The sequence below is a fragment of the Vombatus ursinus genome, unplaced genomic scaffold (assembly GCF_900497805.2).
Source record: "Vombatus ursinus unplaced genomic scaffold, bare-nosed wombat genome assembly UNPS02009062.1, whole genome shotgun sequence".
In the NCBI taxonomy this organism is placed as follows: Eukaryota; Metazoa; Chordata; class Mammalia; order Diprotodontia; family Vombatidae; genus Vombatus; species Vombatus ursinus.
The window spans coordinates 7,057,281-7,084,945 of NW_020948840.1; the positions used below are offsets into that span (position 1 = coordinate 7,057,281).

The 27,665-nt window shown below is 35.1% G+C and overlaps 1 protein-coding gene across 1 annotated transcript in view; it reads left to right on the forward strand.

Annotated features, from left to right (window-relative positions):
- The window catches only part of EIF2AK2 (eukaryotic translation initiation factor 2 alpha kinase 2), a 79,811-nt gene that overhangs the window by 42,603 nt on the left and 9,543 nt on the right, over window positions 1-27,665 (forward strand). Inside the window, exons 10-15 of the mRNA XM_027850297.1 lie at window positions 5,286-5,376; window positions 6,195-6,229; window positions 13,109-13,183; window positions 16,311-16,433; window positions 20,797-20,916; window positions 26,248-26,431. Of these exons, the coding sequence (XP_027706098.1) occupies window positions 5,286-5,376; window positions 6,195-6,229; window positions 13,109-13,183; window positions 16,311-16,433; window positions 20,797-20,916; window positions 26,248-26,431 (628 nt within the window). The remainder of the gene's footprint in view (window positions 1-5,285; window positions 5,377-6,194; window positions 6,230-13,108; window positions 13,184-16,310; window positions 16,434-20,796; window positions 20,917-26,247; window positions 26,432-27,665) is intronic.

Sequence of the window (27,665 nt, forward strand, 5' to 3'; positions counted from 1 at the left end):
TCTAAGGTGATAAATTCAGTTTAGATATGGAGTTTGGGATTCCATCAGGACATGTACAGCAGACAGTTGGAGTTGTAGTATTGGTGTTCAAAGTGGGAAATTAGGTTTAGATATTCAAGTAGAATGTAAATGTCTTGAGAAGAGAGATTGCTTTTTCTCTTGTGTTACCCATCACTTGGCACAATGCCTTGTACTCAGTATGTGCTTAATAAATGCTCATTGGATTTCTCAATGAATTCAGTACTTAGCTTACAATATCCCTCTACCTTATCTCTTGCCTTCATACTAGACACTTCATACATGTTGATAACTCCTCAAATACCCTAACTATTGGGGAATTCAGCCATTCCCAAGTTGATGAGCATCCCTAAAATTTCTAATTCTTTGCCACCACTAAAAAAGAGATGATATAAATATTTTTGTACATAGGTCCTTTTCCTTTTCCTTTGTATTACTTGGCCAAATGATATGCAGTTTTATAACTCTCTGGGCATAATTCTAGATTGTTCTCCAGAATAAGTGGACCAGTTCACTAATCAACCAATGGTTCATTAATGTGCCTATTTTCCCTCATTCCCTTCAGCATTTATCATGTCTGATAGGTGTGAGGTGGTACCTCAAGAATTGTTTTGATTTACATGTCTCTAATCAATAGTGATTTAGAGTATTTTTTCATGTGACTATAGATAACTTTTGATTTCTTCTTCTGAAAACTGTTTGTCCATATCCTTATTTCATTTATCAATTGGGGAACAACTCTTATTTTTTATAAATTTGACTCAGTTCCCTATATATTTGAGAAATAAGGCCTTTATCAGAGGCCTAGATAGACTTAGCTCTTCTCAGCAATACAATAGTCCAAGACAATTCCAAAAGACTCATGATGAAAAATGCTATCCATATCCAGAGAAAGAACTATGGAGTCTGAATGCAGGTTGAAGAATACTCTTGTCACTTTTTTTCCCCTTTTTTCTCTTTTGTTCTGCTTCTTATTTTACAACATGACTAATGTGGAAATATATTTAACATGATTGCACATGTATGACGTATATCAGATTGCTTGCTATCTTGGGGAGGGGGGTGGGAAGGGGTAGAAAAGTTTGGAACTCAAAAGCTTATAAAATGAATGTTGAAAACTATCTTTCTATATAATTGGAAAAAATAAAATACTATTTACAGATTTTTTTTTTACAACACTTCATTGTCTATGATGGCTTCTTAGCAAAATGTAGTTTCCCTGAGTATCTCTTTTAATTAGGTCTATTTTTGTTTTTGCTTTGTCTGAGATTATGATTGCTATCCCTGCCTTTTTTTACTTCAGCTGAAGCATATTAGATTCTGTTCCAGTCCTTTATTTTAACTCTGTGTGTGTCTTTCTGTTTCAAGTGTGTCTCTAAGAGGTAAAAACATATTGTTGGATTCTGGTTTCTAATCCATTCTGCTATCTGCTTCCATTTTACAGATGATCTCATCCTACTCACATTCAAAGTTATGCTTACTAACTGTGTATTACCCTTCATTCCATTTTCTTTTATTTCTTCTTCTTTCTCTTTAACCCTCCTCAAATGTCTATTTTGCTTTTAACTATTGCCTCCTTTAATCTCCTCCACCCTTTCTCTTAGTCCTTTCCTCTCACTTTCCCCTATTGGGTAAGATAGATTTCCATACCCAACCAAGTGTGTGTGTGTATGTGTGGGTATGTGTGTGTGTGTGTGTGTGTGTGTATGTATTCCCTCTATAAACCAATTTCCCACCCCTATTTCCCCCTCCACTGTAAAAGCTCTTCCTTGAGTACCTTTTTTTATGTGAGAAAATTATCCCCATTCTGCCTCTCCATTCCCCCTTCTCCCAGTGCATCCCTCCTTCTCACCCTTTAGTTTTATTTTTTGGGATATCATCCCTTTGTAGTCAACTCACACCCATGCTCTCTGTCTACTCCTTTTAACTGCCCTAGTAATGAGAAAGTGCTTAGGACTTACATCTTCCCTTGTAGGAATATAAACAGTTTAACTTTATTGAGTCCTTTATGATTTCTTTTTCATGTTTACCTTTTTATGCTTCTCTTGAGTGTTGTGTTTGAATATCAGATTTTCTATTCGGCTCTGGTCTTTTCATCAGGAATGCTTAGAAGTCCTCTATTTCACTAAATCTACATTTTTTCCTTTGAAGGATCATACTCCATTTTGCTGAATAGGTTATTCTTAGATGTAATCCTAGCTCCTTTGCCCTCTGGAATATCACTTTACATGCCCTTCAGTCATTTAATGTAGAAGCTGCTATATCTTGTGTTTTCCTGCCTATGGTTCCACAACATTTGAATTGTTTCTTTCTGGCTGCTTGCAATATTTCCTCCTTGACCTGGGAGCTCTGGAATTTGGCTATAATATTCCTCAGAATTTTCATTTTGAGATCTCTTTCAGGTGGTAACTGATGGAATCTTTCAATTTCTATTTTACTCTCTGGTTCTAGGGTATTGGGGGGCAGTTTTCCTTGATAATTTCTTGAAATAAGAGCCTTGGTTCTTTCTTTGATCATGGCTTTTAGGTAATCCATTAAATTATTTTTCTTCAATCTGTTTTCCATGTCAGTTGTTTTTCCAGTGAGATATTTCACATATTTTTATATTATTTTAATTGTGTTTTATTGTTTCTTGATGTCTCATGTAGTCATTAGCTTCCACTTGTTTAATTTTAATTTTTAAGGAATTAGTTCCTTCAGTGAGTTTTTGTACTTCTTTTCCCACTTGACCTATTCTGCTTTTTAAAGAGTTCTTTTCTTCAGTGGATTTTTGTGCCTCCTTTACCATTAGGCCAATTCTGTTTCTTAAGGTGACATTTTCTTCAGTATTTTTTGTGCCTCTTTTGCCAAGCTGTTAATTCTCTTTTTATAACTTTCTTGCATCACTCATTTCTCTTTCCATTTTTTCTTCTACCACTCTTAGCTCTTTCTTTAACTCTTCCAGGAATTCTTGTTGGGCTTGTGTTCAGTTAGCAGTTTTTCTTTGAGGCTTTTGTTTTAGCTGTTTTCATGTTATTGTTTTCTGAGTTTGTGTTTTGATCTTCCCTTCTAAGAGAAGTCGAACATATTCTGAAATTGAATTATTTGTATAAATCAGACTACATGTCAAATTAAAGATAACATTAGGCCAAGTCCAAAAGCTACCATAGTAGCTTTTTATGGTCAAGTTCTTTTTTGTTGTTGTTTGTTCATTTTCCCAGCCTATTTCTTCTCTTCAAACTTTATGTTAAAGTTGGGCTTTGCTCATCTGAGGGCAAAGAAGCATTGTCCCAAGCTTCAGGGTTGTTCATGTTGCTGTTTTCAGAGCTAGTTCTGGGGGTCTACAAGTTTTCACTGCTTCCAAGGCAGTGTAATCCAGAGACAGGTGTAATCACTGGTCTCCTGGTCTGTGCTCTGGTCTTTTTATTTTTTGGTAAATAGTATTTTTTTCCCAATTACATGTAAAGATAGTTATTAACATTCACTTTTATAAGATTTTAAGTTCCAAATTTTTCTCTCCCCTCCCTGCCCCCTTCCCAAGATGGCAAGCAATCTGATATAGGTTATACAAGCGCAATCTTGTTAAACATTTCCACATTAGTAGAAAGAAGAAACAGAACAAAAAGAAAAACCCATGGGAAAAAAAAGTGACAATAGTATGCTTTGATCTGCATTCAGACTCCATTGTTTGTTTGTTTGTTTGTTTTCTGGTTGTGGATAGCATTTTTCATCATGAGTCTTTGAATTATCTTGAATCATGGTATTGCTGAGAAGAGCTAAGACTATCATAGTTGATCATGTGCTCTGGTCTTTACCCAGGAAGGGCTACTGCTCACCTGTAGCTGCCAGTTTAGCCCTCCTCTTGGTCTTGGAACTGTGACCTGGGTCCCTGTGCCCTTTTCACTGACCACAAGCACTCTTCTCCACCCTGGAACTGTGACCCAGAACTATATATGAGCAATAGAGTTGCCAATCAGTACCAGCTGTACTGCCAGCGATGGGTCCCTTGTAATCTCTTTCTGACCAATTGTCTGATCTCCTTATTGTTTCTGGGCTGAGTGTTCCTGAAGCTGTGGCTGTGACACAAGCAGCCACTGTTTGTATATGCTCTAGACAGGCTTCCACCCCAGTGGTTCAGGCCTTTCTTGTGGACCTCCTAAGTTTTCTTAGAATGGAAAAATATTTTACCCATACCTTTTGTTGATTCTGCTACTCCAAAATTTTTTTGAGGGGTTATTTTAAAGTTGTTTGGAGGGGAATGTTAAAAGAGTTCAGCTGAGTTGTAGCCCTCATCAGCCACTTTGGCTCCACCTGAGAGGTCTACTTTTATAGAATAATGTTTTATCTTTTGGATTTTTAGGATGTTGTTGCAAAAACTTTATAAGTCTTTGTTGTATTTCTGGCCAAATGAAATCATTTCAGGGTATGTTCCTTTACTGGTGGCTGAATTATGCTAAGGATCAGATTGAGCCTAAATAAGAGATTTGCTACTCTGCCGTAATGTTCCCTCCAAAAGTGAATATTTGTATAAGATATTTGATCCTTCTTGGACTAAAAAGTAAAATGCAACCTGCTATTGGTGGAAGCTTATAACAGCAGTATCTTTGTTTTTAGTACCTCCTCTTTGAAGTATTTGCTCGTAATACTTTATCGTATAACCAATTTTCAGTGATACTGATTAAAAGAAATCAAACATTCTGAAATTGAATTGTTTCTATAGATCAAACTACATGCTGGGTTAAAGATAGCATTAGGCAAAGTCCAAAATCCAGGCTAGACTCCTTGAAAGACTGATTTTACAGCCTTGAAAGTAGCCAAAGTTTATGCCAATGTTATATTTTATATATATATTTGTATATATCTATTTATATCTATTTATGTATTTATATACATTTATGTATATATATATATTTATGTATTTCTATATATTTATATTTATGTATTTATATATATTTGTTCAAAGACAAACTTCCTGAAAAAGAATAGTTTTAAAAACTGTAATAGCTGATCTGGAACTCAAAATCTTATAAAAGTGAATGTGGAAAGGTGGGGAGCCAAGATGACAGAGTTCTCCCTCAAACCCCTCCAAATACGTATAAAAATTACTCTAAACAAATAAAAAAAGTGAATATGGAAAACTAAAAATAAATAAAATAAAAAACTATAATAGCCATTGTGAACAGAATGTGAGATATTTAAAGAATGTCTAAGAGGAATGAAAAAGTGATTCATGTATAAAGGAATAATTAGACATGTAAAATCAATTGTTATTTTTTTTTGTTTGGCAGAAATGGCGTGGCAGCTGAAAGAGGATTCTCAGAGGATGCTTCAGAAAGGAATAGTATTGATAGCTTACAAAATTTTTCCTCATATTCTCCGGTATGGTATTAATCTCTACATTTTCTTACTTATTAATCTTGTCCAAGTTTTTATTCATGAAGAATTCTTTACTAGAAAATTGTTTTTATGTAATGAAATATTTAGTTAATCATTATTATTATATTACTAATAATCCACAATGGCAAAAATTTTAGTCCTTTCACTATTCCTACTTCACTCGCGGACTGCATCACTCACAGAATAGATTCCTCCACAAATCTCTCATACTTTTACATCTTTCTACGTGGAACTTCCTCTTCCCTCATAATCCACTAGTAGTCCTCCTAATATGCTATTAGAAATACTACTTTAGAGGAATCCAATACTACTGTTTCCCCTTTCCTTTGTGATTGGGATTAGAATAATAGAGTAGCAAAAAGAACAAGAGAGCAGAATTTAGTTCATTTCATTTCAGTTCAATTTCATCTCAACAAACATTTTATTAAGTGACTACTGTGTGCCAGATAGTGAGATAGATGCAAAAAGTTTAGAAAACAAAACATGTCCATTTATGGAGCTTTGATACAAACCCTGCTAACTATAATACTATATAATACCATGGTAAATGATATTTATGTGAAATATAAGATGAAAGGTCATTACTAATAAAGGGGATTAGGGAGGACTAATCTTACCCTACAGAGGCAGGATTGGAGTTGGGGTTTATAGGATGAAAAGTGAAAAAGGCCATGAATAATGTAGATAAGGAAATATGGCTGACAAAATATCCAGACACAGTGTGGGATGGTTCCCTCCAGAGCATGCTGATAATCGAATTGATTTAATCCCATGAAAATTTTCATTTTCTTTTATTATAGAAATCTACTGGAAGTTATCAACAGAAGAGTAAAAGGTATTGATTTCAGTTTATCTTACTTTGATTTCAAGTACGTAGTTTGTTACGTAATTAATTTTTTTGAGGACTCAATATATATACAGCCTTCGACATACTGATGTGGCTCCTGTGTAAGGTGGAGAGTCTCTGAATTCAGAGAAAATTATCTTTCCACTGCATTATACTACCTCCCCTGATAATGCTAGGCTATCTTTGCTGGTTTCCTTTTTGTCATTACTCTGAATATTAATATCTATTTTTTTCATATAAATCTGTTTCCTTTGAAAGGCCAAGCCCAAGGGCCAATCCTGAAGTATGTATCAGTCCAGAAGTGCAGTTCAGTGGTCTTTGCTTTTGCTACAACTAGTAATCTGTGAAACTAAGTCAATCTTAAAACAAAGGCAGTAGGGCAATGAGGAGCCAGAGTTGACAAGTGGATTCACACTTTTTTTCCAGGGAGTTCATATTTTGTCCAGGACACAAATGAGAAGAAACTTAACCTCACTTTGCATCTGCCTAGTAACCCATCTGTATAACATGTCTCTTGTAAACAACTTATTGTTAGATTCTGGTTTCTAATTCATTCTGCTATACAATTCCTTTTTACAGGTTAGTTCCTGAAGCTGCTGCTGCTGTAACAGTTTACTATCTGGAATTGCTAGGTTGCTTTCCTTAATTTTTTTTTCATTAACTCCCTTGATATTCTTAATGTTTTGTTCTTCCAGATGAATTTTGTTACTATATTTTCTAGCTGTATTTTTTGGTAGTTTGATTGATATGGCCCTGAATTAGTAAATTAGTTTAGTAGAATTGACTTCTCTATAATAGTGGCTCAGCCTACATGTGAGCAATTAATATTTTTTTTCTGATTTTTGATATTTTCATTCAGATCTCTCTTTATTTGTGTGAAAAGTATTTTGTAATTGTGTTCATATGATTCCTGGGTTTTTCTTGGCAGGTAGACTCCCAAGTATTTTATATTGTCTACAGTTATTTTAAATGGAATTACTCCATCTCTTGCTGCTGGACTTTATTGGTAATATGTAGAAATGCTGATGATTTATGTAGTTTTATTTTATTTCTGTCCTGCAACTTTGCTAATGTTAATTATTTCACCTAGTTTTTTCATTGATTCTCTAGGAGTCTCCAAGAATACCATCATATCATCTGTAAGGAATGATGATTTTGTTTCCTCGTTGCCCATTCTGACTCCTTCTATTTCTTTTTGTTCTCTTATTGCTATAGTTGGCATTTCTAGTACAATATTGAATGATAGTGGTGATAGTGGGCATCCTTGTTTCACCTCGATCTTATTAGGAAGGCTTCTAGCTTATTCACATTACAGATAATACTTACTGATGGTTTTAGATAACTATTACTTATCATTTTAAGGAAAGCTCCATTTCTTCTTATGCTTTCCAGTGTTTTTAGTAGAAAGGAGTGTTATGTTTTGTCAGAAGCTTTTTCTGCATCTATTCAGATAATCATATGATTTATGTTGTTACTGTCATTGATATGGTCAATTATGCTGATCATTTTCCTAATATTGAATCAGCCCTTATTCCTGGTATAAATCCCACGTGGTCATAGTGTATGATCTTTGTAATATATTGCTGTAATCTCCAAGCTAGTATTTTATTTAAAAATTTTGCAACAATATTCATTAGGGAAATTGGTCTATAGATTTCTTTCTCCGTTTTCACTCTTCCTGGTTTAGATATAAATACCAAATTTGTGTCATAAAAGGAATTTGGTGGGATTCCTTCTTTGCCTATTTTTCCAAATAGTTTACATAGCATTAGAATTAATTGTTCTTTAAATATTTGGTAGAATACACTTATGAATCCGTCTGGTCCTGGAGATTTTTTTAGGGAGCTCGTTGATGACTTGTACAATTTCTTTTTCTATGATAGGGTTATTTAAGTATTCTATTTCTTCTTCTGTTGATCTGGGCAATTTGTATTTTTGTGAATATTCATCTATTTCACTTAGATTATCAGATTTATTGCCATGTAATTGGGCAAAATAGCTCTTAACAATTACTTTAATTTCATCTTCATTGGTGGTGAATTCAACCTTTTCATTTTTGATACTGGTGATTTGCTTTTCTTTTTAAAATCAAATTAGCTAATGGTTTACATATTTTATTAGGTTTTTTTTTCATAAAACCAGTTCCTAGTTTTATTTATTAGTTCAGTGGTTTTCTTACTTTCAACTTTATTTATGTCTCTTTTGATTTTCAGGATTTCCTATTTGGGGTTTAATTAAGGGTTTTTTTAATTTGTTTATTTTTTTAGGTGTGCACCCAATTTATTGATCTGATCTTTCTCTTTTTTATTGATGTAAGCATTTAGAGGTATAAATTTTCCTCTAAGTACTGCTTTGACTGCATCCCATAAATTTTGGTATGTTGTCTCATGGTTGTCATTCTCTTTAATTTCTTTAAATTTAAATTTTAAATTTTAAATTTCCATGATTTGTTTATTGACCCACTCATTCTTTAGGATTAAATTATTTATTTCTGAATGAATTTAAAATCTATCTTTCCACAGCCCTTTATCAGATCATAGTGCAATTTATATTGCATTATGATCTGAAAAGAATACATTTAATATTTCTGCTTTTCTGCATTTGTCTTGAGGTTTTTATGCCCTAATACATGGTCAGTTTTTGTGTAGGTGCCATGTACCCTTGAGAAAAAGGTATATTCCTTTCTATTCCCATTCAATTTTCTCCAGAAAAAATATCTATCATATCTAACTTTTCTAAAAGTCTATTCATCTCCTTAACTTCTTTCTTCTTTATTGTTTTGGTTAGATTTATCTAGTTATGAGAGAGGAAAACTGAGACCTTCCACTGGTGTAGTTTTACTGTCCATTTCTTCCTGTTTAATTTAATTTCTCCTTCAAAAAATTTAGATGCTATTTGTAATTTCCTTGCTTATCTCTTTCAATTAGAACTATTTTTGCTTTTGCTTTGTCTGAAATCATGATTGCTACACCTGCTTTTTTTTTTTTTTTTAACTTCAGCTAAAGCATAATAGATTCTGTTCCATACCCTTACTTTTACTCTCTGCATGTCTTTCTGCTTCAGGTGTGTTTCTTATAAACATTATATTGTGAGATTCTGGTTTTTAATCTACTCTATTGTCTGCTTCCATTTTATGGGTGAGTTCATCCCATTCACGTTCACAGTTGTGATTACTAACTGTGTATTTCCCTCTATCCTGTTTTTCTAATTCTCCTTCTCCTCATCCTTCTTCCCCTCTTCCCCCTTCCCTCTCCCCTTCTTCCTCCTCTTCCTTCTTCTTTTTCTTCTTTTTCTCTTCTCCCTCTCCTTCCTTTTACCCTCTCCCTCCTCAGAAGTGTTTTGCTTCTGACCACTACTTCCCCAATCTGCCCTCCCTTCTATCAGTCTCTGTCCCTCCCTTCTCTCATCCCCCTTCCTCCTCCTTCTCTGTAGGGTAAGATAGATTTCTTTACCCAACTGAGTGTTTACATTATTTCCTCTATTAGCTAATTCTGATGAGAATAAGGTTCAAGGGTTGCTGACCACCCCCTCCCCCATTTCTCCTTCCACTGTAAAAACTCTTCCTTGAGTACTTCATTTATGTGAGAAAATTATACCCATTATACCTTTCCTTTCCCCCTTCTCCCAGTGCATCTCTCTTTCTCACCTCTTAATTTAATTTTTTTGGATAACATCCCATTGTTGTCAACTCATGCACATGCTCTCTGTCTATTTATACTTCTTTTAACTGCCCTAATAATGATAATTCTTAGAAATTACAAGTATCATCTTCCCTTGTAAGAATATAAACAGTTTACCCTTATTGAATACCTTACAATTTCTCTTCCCTGTTTATCTTTTTGTGCTTCTCTTGAGTCTTATGTTTGAATGTCAGATTTTCTATTCAGTTCGGGTCTTTTCATCAGGAATGCTTGACAACCCTCTATTTCACTAAATCTTCCTTTTTCCCCTTGAAGGATTATCCTCAGTTTCACTGGGTAGGTGATTCTTGGTTGTATAGCTCCTTTACCCTCTGGAATTACATTCTATGCCCTCCAGTTCTTTGGTGTAGAAGATGCTAAATCTTATATTTTCCTGACTATGGCTCCATGATATTTGAATTGTTTCTTTCTGGTTGCTTGCAATATTTTCTCCTTGACCTGGGAGCTCTGGAATTTGGCTATAATATTCCTGGGAATTTTCATTTTGATATCTCTTTCAGGTGGTGATCAGTGGATTTTTTCAATTTCTATTTTACCCTCTGGTTCTAGGATGTTGGAGGGGCGGGGAGGAGGGCAGTTTTCCTTGATGATTTCTTGAAATATGGTATCTCAGCTCTTACTTTGATCATGACTTTCAGGTAATCCAACAATTCTTAAATTATCTCTCCACAATCTATTTTCCAGGTCAGTTGTTTTTCCTGTGAGATATTTCACATTTTCTTCTATATTTTCATTCTTTTGATGTTATTTGATTATTTCTTGGTGTCTCATGGAGTCATTAGCTTCTACTTGCCTAGTTCTAATTTTTAAGGAGTTGTTTACTTCAGTGAGCTTTTGTACCTTCTTTTCCATTTGGCCAATTCTACTTTGTAAGGAGTTGTTTTCTTGTGAATTTTTGTACATCTTTTCTCATTTTTTGTGCTTCCCTTTACCAAGCTGTTGATTCTTTTTTCACAATTCTCTTGCAAAACTCTCATTTCTTTCCCCCATTTTTCCTTTACCTCTCTTATTTGATTTTTACAATCCTTTTTGAGCTCTTCCAGGAACTTTTTTGGGGGTCTGACACCAGTTCACAGTTTTCTAGGAGGTTTTGCATGTAGCCATTTTGACATTGTTGTCCCTTTCTGGTTTTGTGTTTTGATTTTCCCTGTTACCATAGGAACTTTCTATGCACAGGTTCTTTTTTTCTTGTTTGTTCATTTTCCCAGCCTATTTCTTGACTTCTGACTTTTCGTTAAAGTTGATCTCTGTTCTTGTGCTGGAGGATGCACTGTCTCAAGCTCTAGGTTTTTTGTGCAGGTGCTTTTAGAGGGAATTCTAGGGACCTATAAGTTTTCAGTTCTTCCAAAGTGGTATGATCTAAAGAGAGACGTGGTCACTGCTGTCCTGGATTATACTCTGGTCTGTGAGTGACCACAAGCACTCTTTTCCACCTGGGAACTGTGACCAGGGTCCCTGCTCCCCTGAGGCTGAGAGCTGTATTGTGCTAGTGGTCTTCCTCATCCTGAGACTATGACCTGGCCCCATGACCTGGATCACCATATGGGCAATACAACAGAGTCTTGCAGCCACTGCCAGCAAAGTTTCCCCTCTAATCTCTTTCTGATCAGTTATCTGTCCCCCTTATCATCTGTGGGCTGAGAGTTTCTAACTCACTGCTGCCTTTTCAGTTGCCCCCAAGGTCTGTGCTGGATCATGCTCTACTCTCACCCCAGTGAGACAGACTTTTCCTGTTGACTTCTTAATTGTCTTAGGCTGGAAAATTGTTTCACCCTGTCTTTTTGTTGGTTCTCTCACTCTAGAATTCATTTTGAGGTGTTATTTTAAAGTTGTTTGGAGAGGAATTTGGGAGTGCTCATATGAATGAATCCCTGCCTTTTCTCTGCCATCATGGCTTCACCCCCACCCCCACACCCTAAGAAAGAGGTGTTTCTAAGAAATAATGTAGGGGAAAACATAGGCAGGACTTGAAATTTGGATTGGATGGGAACAATACTGATGTCTCCAGCATGGGGATATGGAACAAAAAATTATGTTTAAGGTACTGATGAGTCATAGAAATTCAGAGTTGGATCATCTTAGACATGATCTAGTCCAGAGGTATGAAATATACGTCCTGCTCCTGAATGATGCTGGAATCAGATTAAAATGTGTTTGGGAAACATTTAACAAAATAAATAAAAATACAATAAAACATAGCTAATTTTAATTTGTGGTCTTCTTAGTCAGTATTTGGTCCAAAGTGATCATTTTATTTGGTTTAGTGACCCCCATTTCTATTTGAGTTTGATGCCGCTGATATAGTCCAATCCCATAATATTATAGATGAAGCAACTGAGGTCCAAAGAGCTGAATTATCTTGCCCAAGGCCATATAGCTAGTTGCAGTTTTGGGACTAGAATTTGGTTATTTTTGCTCGTCTGTTGTTCTTATGACCATATCATTTCCACCACCTTAGCAATCCAGTGTAAAGAAATGGAAATGAGGAAGCTGAAAAGTTCTTTGGTGAAGAAAGCATATTTCTTTGTAGGTGGCAGCTTGGATATGTGAGGCAGCATGGTATAGTATTGGCGTCAGAGAACCAGTGTTCAAATTCTGACTCTGCTGATTGTTAACTTCTTTTTTTTTTTTTTTAAGGCAACTGGGGTTAAGTGACTTGCCCAGGGTAGTACGTGTCAAGTGTTTGGTCTGAGGCCATATTTGACCTCAGGTCCTCCTGACTTCAGGGCTGGTGCTCTATCCACTGTGCCACCTAGCTGCCCCCGATTGTTAAGTTCTTACACGGGTGATATAACTGAACATGTAAAAGTTTATGAAATTTAGAGATTCATTTTTGTTTCCTGTAATAGATTGTTCTATATGGCATATAAGGATATAGTGGAAAAAGCACTGGGTTAGATTTAGGAGATCTACTTTCAAGTGCTAGCTCTAACCCTTACTCACTGTGTACCTTTTGGAAAGTTTTTTCAATCTTCTGTGAGCCTCAGTTTACTGATCCATGAAATGGGAATAGTAATTTTTATACTACATACAAATATAAAATTACAAAATACCTTCAAAAGTGTTGGGAGGGAAACATTATGTAAACTGTGGCATGCTATATAACTGAGCTATTAGTGTCTAATTGGATTAGAATTCCTTCAAATTTTCACTTTCTAATTTTCAGACTTTTGGCACCTACTTTTCATAATTCACCCAGCAATAATGAGAAAAAAGAAAACATGTTCAGTAGCAATGAAAGGTAAGTGGGGAAATAAGATGTGTTTTGATTAAATGAAATAATATTTGCAAAGTTCTTAGTACAGTGGATGGCACATAGTAGGGGCTCTGTGATTGCTCATTCCTTCCTCCCTCTCCCTGAAGGAAGATGATACACACAGAAGGGATGCAAGAAAACATGTATATTCCACTTTACTAGCATCTGCTGAGGCTCCATCTTAATCTGGTTCAGATAAGTAAAGCCACACGCATAACTGTTCCCAAGAAATAACCTCTATTCAGACATAGCACAACTTCTAGACAACCCACAGCTGTAGTCTGAGGTAGACTGAAAAACTTAGAGCTTCCTATAAACACTGAAGTCTAAGATAAACAGACCTTTGATACCTTTGAATACACCAATCATGAATGGGTCTGATAAAGTTAAACACAGGGGTTAGAATAATTCCCTTGATATCAGAGTCTAGATTCATGTATATCATCAGTCACTCCAGCTGTCTCCGTCTTCATGTCTTCATTCCCTCCTTTCTCTGGGGAGAATACCCCAGCAAAGCCAACCTGTATCAATGCCTTACACTCCTGCCAAGGCTAATCCCTCTATGTAGGCTTTTGATTCATTCCTTTCAGTCTTCTTTGGGAGCTTGGTCCTTTGAAAGTTCATATTTTGTGTTTTACCATAGTCTCTGTCTACTGGTTCCTTTTCCATTACCTTCAAATATGCTCAGGTTTCCTTAATATTTTTAAAAATTAAATTGAAAATTTTCAATGAACAAAAATCTATTTTTTCTCCCTCTTATATCTCTTCCCATTGAGAAAAAAGGAAAATTTTTTTTAGCAAATATATCTAGTCAAACAAAATCAGTTCCCACATTGGCCATATACAAAATAAATATATTTCTCAATCAGAATCTTGAGTGTATCACTTTTCTGTCAGGAGGTAGTTGGCATATTGCATCCTGGGTCCTCCAGAATCATGGAATAGTGGTTGGCCATATCATTGCTTATAGTTTTTAAGTTTTTCAAAGTTGTTAGTTTTTATGATATTGTCTTCATATAAATTACTCTCCTGGTTCTGCTCATTTCACTCTATGTCATTTCATACAAATCTTCCTAGGTTTCTCCAAAGATGACCCTTTCATAATTTCTTATAGCATCATAGTATTCCATTATATTCATATGTCACAATTTATTCAGGCATCCTCCAATTCTTAGGTGCCCCTTGGTTTCCAGTTTCTTTGCCACCACAAAAAAAAGAGCTACTATAAATATTTTTGTACATATGAGTCCTTTTCCTTTCTTTGCTCTCTTTGGCCTAGTATACTGGGTCAAAGGGTAGTATTGTTGGATCAGTCTAGTATTGCTAGGTCAAAAAGTATGCACAGTTTAGTAACTTTTGAGGGCATGGTTCCAAGTTATTTTCTAGAAAGGCTAGACCAAATTCACAGCTCCACCATAAATGCAGCTATTTTCCAGTAGCTCCTCCAGTTTGTCATTTGTTAGCCCCCAGCTCCTAACCAAAATCTGTATTTCTAAAAAAACAACTTAGTGTTTTGAGAAAAATGGATAAAAATCTATCTTTATATCTTCACTTGGGATGTTTCCCCCTTCATTTATTTCCTCCTACCTGCACTTCCCTATAAGTACAAGTACAAGTAGTTATTGTTAGTGGTTGCTAGAGTTTCTAAGAAAAAGTAAACAGGTAAAACAAGGAAAAGGTAAATAAATTTTCCCTATTCTATGCCCAGAACAAAAGGTTTTAAGATGCCATAAAGAGATTCTTGGAAGTGAAGGAGACAAAAGATTAATGCCTTAGACTTGTCAGAGAGAGGCAGCTTCAGCAACAGTTCTTCTATCCTAACATCTGCATTGGTGCCCACTTGGCCTAAGCAGCCTTGCCACTTGAGTCATGGCCCACTTCACTGTGGTGGTTGCCTCTGCTGAACTTTTGCTTTTTCTTACTTTACCTGGCTTTTTATAGCTTCTCTTTCTCTAAGCTTCATGTGGCTTCCTACAGCTTCCCCTTGTCCGGGTCCATGATTTTCTTGTTCATCCAGTCAGGAACTGGGTTCCCCATTAATTCCATCTCCTGGACTCAGTGGAATAACATCTGGAGTTCCCTGTGTGTAGTAAGTGCTTAACAAATGCATTCTCTATTTTTACATATCCAAAGGTCACCCTGAAGTGTGGCCTATCATTCTTTGTTTTATTGCATTGCTTTCTTTTTGATTCACTCAAGGCACTAATTTGCATGTTATCCTCTGGGTTGCTGCATTTTACAATTAGTTTAACAACTTTTGGGGCAGCTAGGTGGCGCAGTGGATAGAGCACCAGCCCTGAAGTCAGGAGGACTTGAGTTCAAATATGGCCTCAGACACATAACACTTACTAGCTGTGTGACCCTGGGCAAGTCACTTAACCCCAATTGCCTAACCAAAAAAAAAAAAAAAATAGTTTAACAACTTTTTTTCCTGTCATTGTTAGTGAAAGACCAACTCCATTAAAAGAGCAAATCAGAATTCATTGAGAGAGACATTCAGAGCATCTAGCTCCAGTAAAAGCCCATAGCATTTTAGAGAGAGTGTCCAGACTGGTCTCTTATTTTTCTGTACTTTAGAGTTAGATAGAATCTGCCGTGGCCCCTTATTGCCTCTGGAACAAGCAAAATATAAACACGTTAGCCTGGCGTTGAAGATGCTGCACTGTTTGGTTACAGTCCAGTAACACTTTGTTAGGCATTTGGCATGCATTGCTTAATAAATCAATATACTCAGAAGATTGAAGCTTTGTTTTCCTTAGTCATTTCATCTTTCATTCACCACAAGGTCTGGGTTGTGGAGTAGGGAAGAGGTAGAGCTAGGCAATATATTATATTTGCTTTCCTAATTTCCTTATGGTTCTAAGACCTATTCTAAGTCCTTATGATTCCTGTGCACTGGCTACCTTGGATTTTTTTATACTTAAGTGACTATGGTCAGAGAAGGACATTTTTTGCTAGAACAATGAGCATGGGACTTGTTATATTGTAGGATAGGGATGGATGAGTTTACTCATATGAACTTCAGGGCCAAAGAGGAAATAACCAAATGGTTCATAGGCAATACATAATACTTTAAAACCTCAAAATAATTAATGAACTGTCTTACTTTAAGGTTTCTCAAGGATTTTGATGACATAACAACACTTAACAGTGGTGGATTTGGCCAAGTTTTTAAAGGAAAACACACAGTTGACGGCAACTTTTACGCCATTAAACGTGTTACGTTTGATAATGAGTAAGTAGAGAACTTCTAAGTTGCTTTTAAGGAGTGACTAATTCTATAGTATTGCTTTCTGTACTTAAAATACTGCAGCTTTAAAATTTACTAGGAGAGAGAATACATGGAACTGTCTGTCTTCTAATCATTATACAACCTGCTCTTGTTTCTTTCTTGCCTTTCTTAGATCTGACCCGGCCCTCTCAGTAGATAGTGAAAGATTCATTTGTTAATTACGTGCTAGATACTATAAAAAGGAATTTATTTTGAGACTCACCCAATTCCTCCCTCATTTTTACTGGGCTCATTGATCTTGTTTGAATAATAAATTCATTTAATGGAGGTTGTTCCTAATAGTAGGAAGATAATATCTTAATTCAGAGCTGGAAGGGACTTCAGAAGCCATTTATTCCAACTGTCTCATTTTACTGAGGAGAAATTGAAACCCAGAGTTGCTTGGTGACTTTCCTGACCAACACAACAGTAGCAAATGTCAAAATTGAAATTTAATTGGAAATTAATTTCTGAATCAAAATCCAAGCTCTTTTCATTGTACTATCAGCTGGAAGAAAAATGCAGCTCATTTAGTTATACTTCCTTTTAATAATGAAGAAACTGACACCCAGAGAGGTTCTATCAGCTTACCCAAGTTTACCCAGTTTGTTAATAGAAAAGAAGATGTGGTTACTTGCTTCCTGGTCCACATCCTCTTTTTCACTGATTTTTTTTTTGGTATGTATGTTGTTGAAATAGCCTGCAGGTACAGGACTATGTGCCATGTGGCCTACTGTAGCCATGTAGCCTACTATTAAGTTCCAGGTCATAGGTGCAGAGCAGAGAGGAGTAGTCATGAGTATGAGCTCTAGCTGTATATTGGGCAAGGAACAAGTTCTGGAAGCAAATAGTATCCTATGGCTCTGATTCTAGCAGCAGAGCAGCCCTAGTTCTAGCTTCCAGCCCAGCATGGAAGCCTTCAGTGGAATCACCAGGGCAGCAGTCCCAGACCAAAGGGGAGCCTGACCCTGTAGAACTTCCCAATGGGGCTAATAATATCTGAGTCTAATAGCAGTCTACTGAAACTCCCAACCAGGGACAAGCTGAAAGATCAACCCTGGACTAGTAAGCTGCAGAGCTCAGACCCAGGAGGGCACTGAGCAGACCTTGCCCTGGGTTACATCACTTTAGGAGCACTGAAAGCTTGCAGATCTTAAACCTGAGCTGTAAAAGCAGCTGAAGGTTCTAAGGGGACAGAAGTTTAGGTCAGCCATTCCCCAAGCATGTAGTATCCTGAGCCCAGAAATAACATAATTTCCAAAGTCAAGAAGTAAGTTGCAAAAATGAGCAAATAGCAACAACAAAAATCCCATCATAAAGAGCTATTATGGAGATAGGGAAGCTCAGGACACAAACCCAGAAGAAGAGACTGACTCAAAAACATCTACAAAAAAAGCCTCAAAGAAAAATGCAGCTTGGGCACAACTCCAACAAGAATTTCTAGAGAGGTAAAGCAAAAGTTTTTAAAAGAGCAAAACATGATTTGAAAAAGTAAATAAGAGAGGCAGAGGGAAAAAATGAGGAAAGAAATAAAAGCTAGTGAAGAAACATATGAAAAGAGAATTACCATCTTGGAACAAGAAGTACAAAACCTTACTAAAGAAAATAGTGCCTTGAAAATTAGGATTGACCAAAAAGAAGCAAATGACTCCATGACATATCAAGAAATAAAAAAATAGAATATGAAGTAACTCAAAGGAAAAAACTGACCTGGAAAGCAAATCAAGGAGAAATAATATAAGATTCATTGGATTACCTGAAATCCATAAATGAAAAGGAACCTAGACATCTTATTTTAATACATCATAAAAGAAAAATTCACAGATATCTTAAATCCAGAGGACAAAGTAGAAATTGAAAGAATCCCATGTTCACCTTCTGAAAGAAACTCCAAAATGAAAATTCCTAGGAATATTATAACCAAAGTTCAAAGTTCCTAGGTTAAGGAAGAAATACTGCAAACTTCTAGAGAGAAAAAATTCAAGTACAGAGGAGCCATAGTCAAGATCACGCAAGATTCAGCTGCTACCATTTTAAAGAAACAGAACTTGGAATCTGATATTCCAGAAAACAAGGAATCTAGGTTTACAATCAAGAATAAATTACTCAGCAAAGCTGAGTTAGGAAAAAAAATATAATTGAACAAATAAAAGTTAATATTATTATGGGGGGGAGTGAAAGGGAAATAGAGGACTTCTAAGCATTCCTGATGAAAAGACTCGAACTGAATAGAAAAGTTTACTTACAAACATAGGAGTCAAGAGAAGCATAAAAACTCCTTCCCTATCTCCTCCAATCCATTCCCCAGACCCAGACCCTTCTTACCTCTTTTCTTCTCAGCACCAGATTCCTGTCTGCCCTGCCAGGTGTGTGGTGGCTTTCTTCAGTAACAAGGCTGCCCTTTCTAGGTCTTGATATTGGTGAGATGGGATCTCTTAAATGGATTTTCTTTGTGAGGGAGGCCTGTAAGAGGTTCATTGCAGATAAGAACTAAAGCTATGGTCTATATTTTCATTGGAAATGTATCCAGTTATGGAATAATATATCGTACCAACTTGTTAGGATTTTTTTGCTGTTTTTTTCAATGTATTGTAGTTTTCTGAATATTTTAATATGTTTTTTCCATTAAAAAACAGAGAAGCATAAAAAGGTAAATGTGAGCAAGAAAGCTTAGTGACTAAGACAAGACTGAACAATTTACATTCGTTTATGGAAATATGAAACATATAGACTCATAATTCTTTCATTATCAGGAGTCAAAGAGAGAGCCTAATTAGACCAAAGGCCTGAGAATAATTGTTATGTTGTGATGATTTCAGAAGAAGAATGGAAAAGTGAGAAAGAGGAATATGCTGAGATGGGATGGGGGAAGGGAGAGAAAGAAAGAGAAAAATTATTTTACATATATGGAATGCACAAGTAAAAGTCTATATAACAAGGAGGAGGCAGAGGAGAGAGTGCAACCATTGAAACTTACTCTCATCTTAACTGGTCAAAGTATGTAAGAACACACATAAACATACTTGGGTACAAAAATACATCTTGCCCAACAAGGAAATAGGAAAGAAAATATTTAGGAGAAAAGGAGAAATAAGAAGGAAGATAGATTAAAGAAAGGACTAATCAGAAGCAAAACAAACTCTTAAAGAGGGAGTGGGGAAAAAGAGAAGGAATAGTTTAAGAGAATAGGATGGAGAGAAACACACAATTAGCAACCATAACTGTGAATATGAATGGGATCAACTCACCCCTAAAATGGAAGAAGATAGCAAAACGGATTAGAAAACAGAATACAACAATATGTTGTTAACAAGAAATACACTTGAAACAGAATGCACACAGAACTAAAATAACAGGCTAGAGCAGAATCTATTATGCTTCACTGAAGTAAAAAAAAAAGTAGGAGTAGCCATCCTGATCTCAGACAAAGCCACACAAAAATAGACCTAAATAAAAGAGATAAACAAGGTAACTAACTGTATTTTGCTAAAAGGTACTATAGACAATGTACCAAATGACATAGCATCCAGATTCTTTAAGAAAAAGCTAAATGAACTATAGAGAAAAATAGATGGTAAAAATGTAAACAGAAGAAAAATGAAAGACCTGAATAGAATTTTAGAAAAATTAGATATGATAGACTTCTGAAAAATATTGAAATTGAGTAGAAAGGAATATATCTATTCTCAGTTTTACCTGGTGCTTTTACAAAAAAAAATGACCATGAATCAGGGCATAAAAATGTCACAGACAATGCATGACACAGTTCATGATATTTGTTAACTGTTGTGATCATCAACTAGATGTTATGTTGATGAATCCCTAGGGCCCCTCTGCCCCCAATTCCAGTAGGAAATGTGGCCAGCTTGCTATTTACTAAAGACAATCAACAATGACCTAAAGAATAACTTAAGGAAATTTGGTCTAAATAATGATCATGAGAATGACCAGAAGGCATTCTGGGTCTAGCCAAAATGTATGGGAATACTAAATCTAAAGGAAACTTCTGAACAAGGTTCATGGCAATGATTCCAAAGCTGGGAAGTTAGCACAGGGTTGTCTATGGTTATTATATTACAAAGAGAATTATGAATCTAAGGAAGACAATGATTTGTCTCATGGGATTTCCACATCTGAGATAACCCATGAGACCAAATGCATATCTATTTTTGTTTGACATCCAATATTTATTTGTTTATTTACTCACTAAACAAAAAAATGCTATGTGCACTGTGCTGTATTAAATTCTGAGGGACATAAACAAATGTAGAATAGATCATGATCTAGAATGAAAAGTTTCTTCTGATCTTTTTTTTTTAAAAACCAGGAAAGTAAGGCGTGAAGTAAAAGCTTTGGCCAGACTTGATCATGAAAATATTGTTAAGTATAAACTGTGTTGGGTTGGAGAAGATACTTTTGATCCTGAACAGAGTGGATGTGTTTCAAGGTAATTCTCCTTTTCATAAATCTCTAATATTAGTAACTCACTACACAAAATGATGTAAAAGGAGTCATTGCTTTCTTCTGTCATATATTACGTTCTTGGTATAAAATGTTATCCCTAGGGAAAAATATATATTGTTGATATTCAGTCATAAGATGAGGTATTTGGGTATGATAGTAAAATGTCAGAGACTTAAAAAAGTAATATGAAGCTATATTGCTCAATAAAATGTTATAACTACTGATTTTATTGAGCTATTTAAAATTACTGAGTTTTGGACTTATTTGGAATATGCCAGACTTATTTCATATTCTACTTAATTTAGCAAGGATTTATTAATTCTTACTTTGTACCAGGCACTGTGCTAGATTCTGGGGTACAAAGACAAAAATGAAACAGACCTTATCCTCAAGGAATTTAGAACATGTTTACATTTGACATCATTATATTAACATTTTGACAAGTTAAATTTACCAAGTGTGTTCTTAGAGTTGGCCTAGGAAAGTTTATGGTGGGAGCACTGTAGTGACCATAAACCTAGATCATACATTCTTGATTATTTGCAAAAACCTAAGAGAGAAGAGGTTTGAGTGAAATAAAATAATAAATCATACAGGATCGTTTTAGACTTTAGATTTTTTCTCACTATCTCACACATGTACTTAGAAAATCACATATTCATACCCCTAGACTATTTCCTCAATTCTGGTATTGCTCTCAGTAATTTAGTATTCAGGAATAAGGAAAGGGGGGAAAGTTCCCAATTACCACATATTAATTTAAGAAGTGAGTAATCAGCAAAATGGAACATTCATTCGTGCAGAGTTGACTTCAAGTGAAGCTCTCAAGCTAGGACGAACTACACTAATTTACGGGATCCTGAACCAAAATGAATTTCAATCTTTAAATGATGACTTACTTTACTAAAGTTTAAAAAATGACTTATACTTTCCTCCATATCTCTTTAAATACCCAATAGATACAACTGTGAATTACAGCCAATGTTTTCTAAATCATTTAAGCTAAGTATATTATCAGATATGTTTAATGTTTAGTGATTTTGTTCGGCTTTTTTCTTTCTCTTAAAATCTTTGTTGCAAGAGATGGTTCAGTGGTTAGGGGAGCAGGGAAGGATATATTTAGAAATGAATGTGAAATAAAAACAAAGAAATAAATTTTAAAAAATATCTGGAAAAAAACAGGTATTTCTTTTTCTTTCTTTTTTTTTTTTTTGTGAGGCAATTGGGATTAAATGACTTGCCCAGAGTCACACAACTAGTAAGCATTATGTGTCTGAGGCCGGGTTTGAACTCAGGTCCTCCTGACTTCAGGGCCAGTGCTCTATCCACTGTGCTACCTAGCTGCCCCAAAAAATAGATATTTCAAAATAGTCTCCAAACCTTATCTGAAACAAACTTATAAAACTCATGGTTTGGGACCATAAACTAACTGGACATTAGCTTTTATACAAAAACATATATGCATACATACACACATAATATACAAATATATTTTATATGTGTATAGACTATATATATGTGTGTACATATACATATACACACATGTATGTGTGTATATGTATACCCATATGCATATATGGGTATATGTATGTGTGTTTGTTATATATGTATATGTGTATATAATTATATATGTATACATATGTACATCTATCTATAATATAAATTGCAAAGAGAGTGACATACATTTGAAGAAATAAAATTCCCTCATCCAGAAGTTCCAGATAGCAGCGAAATCACAGATCTAGTCTCAGTCTTAGTCTCAGTCTCTCTCTCTCTCTCTCTTTCTCTCTCTCTCTCTCATCACATGTGTATATATATATATATTATATATGTGTAAAAATATATAGAGTTAATAACATTTTGCAAACTTTAAAGCACTAGCACTACATAAATCTGTCTTCCCTAAGCTCCTTGAGGAACTTTTTTTTGTCATTTTGTCATTTTTGTCTTTGTATTCCCAGCATCTTTCACAAAAGCTGGAACATAGTAGGATCTTTTTTTTTCTTGACCCAATCAATTTTTTATTCAGTGAAAAAAGTTGACAGAGACAAAAATCCTTTAAAATTCTGTGACAATAAAGTAAAATCTTTAGCAGAAATCACTGACTTAAGAAACTTATCAAGGCAATTTAAATTATCAACATCTAATGTTACTTTAGAGAGGAACAAATATAGTTTTGCTTAAATAAGAGCAGTATAGGATTTATTTTTTTCTGCAAATGCTTGTGAATTTGCTTAAAAATTTTAATTTTAATGATTCCTAACAGAATCTCAACTGAGAAGCTCTATGGCAAATAGGAGAGTAATGTTGTTCCATTTCACCATTCACTCTTTCATTCCTCTAAGATACTATACATGAGACAAGAGATTACTTGGCTCTTAAAATTTGTGATATGACTGCTCTAAATGAGTGGGCAGAAACATATATGCAATAAATCCTCCCTCAGTCTCTTTTCCTATTAAGTGGTAATGATACCTTTTTGAAAACATACCTCTCATCAGCATGCTGCCAGTATGTTATCTTATGCCATTGCTTAGGCTTGCATAGAGAAGAATCTGTATAAACTCAGTGTACTGGTTTTTAAACATTCAAGTTAAGACTAATTAGATAGCAGGACTTTCAAAGAAGAGTCCTAGTATAAGCTGTTTCAAAGATGCTTGCCTGAATATTTAATTAACATAAGGTGGCATTCAGTTTGATTATTTTCCTAGATGCTTTCTTTGCAAGAATTTTATTCTTTGCCAGTGAAAGATGAAATAGTCTGGAAGACCTGCAGTCAGTAGACAGTTTTGGGTGAGGGGTTCTCCATCAGTAGCAGCAACCTTTGTGAAGAAGGAATCAAACTGCTAGGATGGAGTTTCCCCCAGGAGGAAAATTTGGAGATGTATTTTCACAAGATGCAGTCACTAGTGTTTAAACCAGGGGTGGGGAACCAGCGGCCTTGAGGCCACACGTGGCCTTCTAGGTCCTTGGGTTTGGCCTTTTTACTGAGTCCAAGTTTTACAGTTTATTAAGGGGATTTGTTCTGTGAAGTTTGGATTCAGTCAAAGGGCCATACCTGAGGATCTAGAGGGCCACATATGACCTTGAGGATATAGGTTCCCCAACGCTGCTCTAAACCAACTGATAGAATGACTGAATAAAGCAGGAACTTAATAAAATGCTTACTGATTAATTGATGGTGATTACTGCTAAATTATTTCATGCTGGAATATAAATCCATATAATTCATAAATCCAAAGAGATTCCTTAGGATATTTCACAGCCAAGTTTACCTAAACCTTTTCTTTCTGGAAAAAAAAAAACAACTCTGTCTTCCTAAATGGAGAATTAAATATAATGTTGTTTGACACTTTAATTTTTAGAACTCTTTATTCACTGCTTTCAAACTTTTTGTTTTAATTGACTGAGTAACTTTTGTCAATTCATTTTTGTAAGTACCAACTGCTACTCATTTGTAGATCAGCCTTAGGTGAAACCAACTAGAAAACTGGCTGTGGACAGACTATGAAAGTGTTTAAAGTATTTTACCATGTCCAAAAGCTTCAATCAACCTATTAAATTTTTTTTTCCCTATCAGCCCATCTTCATTGATAATTTGCTGTTTCCTTCATCTTTCCTTGACTTAATGCTCTTCAGTCAACAGTATCTCCAGCGGAAGAACTTGGGGAACATTTCTTGTCTGTTCCTTCTTAAGTTTTTCTCCCCACTGTTCCCCTCTTGTAGACTAATTCTCTGTCCTCTCACAAAGACTAGCTACTTCCCACTTAGAGGATCAGGGATGGAGGAGGTGGCATTTGAGCTGAGACAGTGATTGATAGGATTTTGACAGGTGGGAGATTCAATCCAACAAATATTTTCAATATATATACATATATATGTATATATACATGTACACACATATACATACATACATACATATATATGTGTGTGTCTGTGCTTTGCTAGGGACATGAAGACAAAAATGAAAGTCTCTTCAAGGAATGTACAAATTATTTAGTTCAGGAGAAGGTCAAAATGAATAGTATGTAGGATGGCACTAAGGGCATACAGGAAGAAAATGGAAAAAAGACCCATGGTAAAAAAAAAAAAAAGGTAGAATTAAAAAGGCATCGATTTTTCGAGAATGCAAAGAGTTGATGTTCTATAAGCTCTGGCATGTGGAACTTGATAGCATTTAGACCCTCCCTATCTCCCAAAGATAGAGGTTTTTAAAATCAACAAGAATTTATCAATTCCTAATTAATAATAAATTAATGCTATGTCCCAGGCACTATTGATAGTCCTGGGGGATACAAATACAAAGAATGAAATAATTGCTACTCATAAGGAGCTTACATTTGCTCACTTTGTGCTATCAGTACAACTAATAAATGTTCTTCTGCTGTGGTATAGGGTGGATTTAGGGTAATTTGGAATATGAGTTAGAGAAAGAAAGGGTAGTGGTTCCTTTTTTGAGGTGATTAGGAAGTAATTACCATCTCCTAGGTATTGTGTATCTCCCTCCCCTTCAGTGAAGGCTGATTGTTGTAGTCGTTTTCTCTGAATGTATCTCTGTGTATCTCATGTAAAGTATTTGTCTCAAAGAGGTGATTTGTACAGGGGAATTCACTTGTGGTATAAGGAGAGCTCACATGCTTGTCTATTAACTCTTGAGAACTCTTCCATCTCCACAACTGAGGTGTTTCCCTGATGTGATGAATTTCAACACCAGATGTAAATTATCTTTGTAGTCTCAATTCTTTAGGATTGTTCATGTCATTACTCTCCAAATAACTAAGAGGGAAATTATTTCATTCCTTGCACTTGTATCAGCAGCACCTAGCACAGTATCTGGTAGATAGTAGTTGCTTAATCAATACTTATTGATTGATTGATAGATACCAGGATAAAATGTATATAGTGTTAGGCATAGCATTTTTAGATCCAATTAAACACGTTAGTGGTATCAGATTTAGATCAAGAAGGGACCTTAGAACCTATCTTGTCTATCTGTCTAATGTTATAGTTGAGGAAATTTAGGCTTACAAAGACTAAACTTGCTCAAAGTCACACAAATATTGAAAGAATAGGATTTAAACTTAGGTCTTCCTGACCTCAAAATGAATACTCTTTTCAGTCTATTACTCTATCTCCCTAAACTTCAATTTTTTTTAACAGTTTAATTAGGAAGTATTCTCTTTTAGCTTTTTGAGTCAATTGAATTATTACATTTATATTTATGTTGATACTCTTTTTAGAGTCTTTAGGAAAATGTGTTGCATCACAAAAAAGTGCATTTTCATTGATATTAATATCATGATTTTACATTCAGGTCAAAGATTAACTGCCTCTTTATTGTAATGGAATTGTGTGAAGGGGGGACATTAAAAGATTGGATTGATTGTCAAAGACATAACAATGAGCCTGATAAAGCTTTGTCTTTGAACTTATTTCAACAAATAACTGCAGGAGTGGAATATATACATTCAGAAAAATTAATTCACAGAGACCTTAAGGTAAGTGATAATGAATCTTTTATTTCTTGAATTGAAGTGGAATAATATTTTTGGAAGTAGATAACTGTAAATCCATTTTGCAATTCAATTCCTTTGTGTGTGAATGTGTTTGTAATTGGTAGTGCTCAATCCAGATGAGGTAATTTTTTAAAATTAAATTTTATTTCTCTCAGTCAGCAAAAATCTACCTTCTCTCCTTCACACTTCCTCCTCCCCCACCCCAATTGAGAAAGAAAAACAAACCCTCTATTGTAAAAGCATGTATAATCAAGCAAAATAAATTTCCTCATTGACCATGTCCAAATATATATATATATATATATATATACACATACATATACACATATATATATTTATATATATACATATATGTGTATATATATACACATGTGTGTGTGTGTGTATGTGTATATATATATATATATATATATATACACACATAAAATTTTGTGTTCTGAATCCTTTACCTCTCTTTGAGGTGGTGTGTAGCATATTGTATCATGGGTCTTTTGGAATCCTGGTTGGTTATAATGTTTGATCAGAGTTCCTAAGTCTTTCAAAATGATCTTTATAACACTATTGTCATTGTATACTTTGTTCTCCTGATTCTGCTCACTTCATGCTGTATCAGTTCATACGAATCTTTCCATGTTTCTCTGAAATCATCCCTATTATAATTTCTTATAGCACAATACCATTCCATCAATCATATACCATAATTTATTCAGGTATTTCCCAATTGATAGGCACTACTTTAGTTTCCAAATCTTTGCCACCTCAAAAAGAGCAGCTATAAATATTTTTTAGTATCCTTAGAGTTTGTTTTTCTTAGGACTAATCTCTCCCCTAATCTGCCTTTCCTCTTATTTCTCCATCTCCCCTTTATCTCCCATTTCCCTGTTCAGTTAAATATATCTCTATATCTAAATCTATGTGTATAAGTATTCTTCCCTCCTTTGACCAGTTCAGAAGTGAGTTTCAAGTGTCACCTGTTCCCTCCACCTCTCTCCGTGTTTGTAAAGACTTTGACTTGTCCCCTGATTGAGATAATTTTCCCTAACCTTCTTCTCCCCTTTCTCCCTTAGTGTATTCATTTTTCTTTCCATTTCTATTTTTTCTTTGAAGATCATCAAAACATAACAAAACCATTCCCAAGTTCTCTGTATTATTACAGTCCTTCTGTGACTGCTTATGATGCTAGAGTTCTGTGGGACACGTGTATCATCTCTACAGA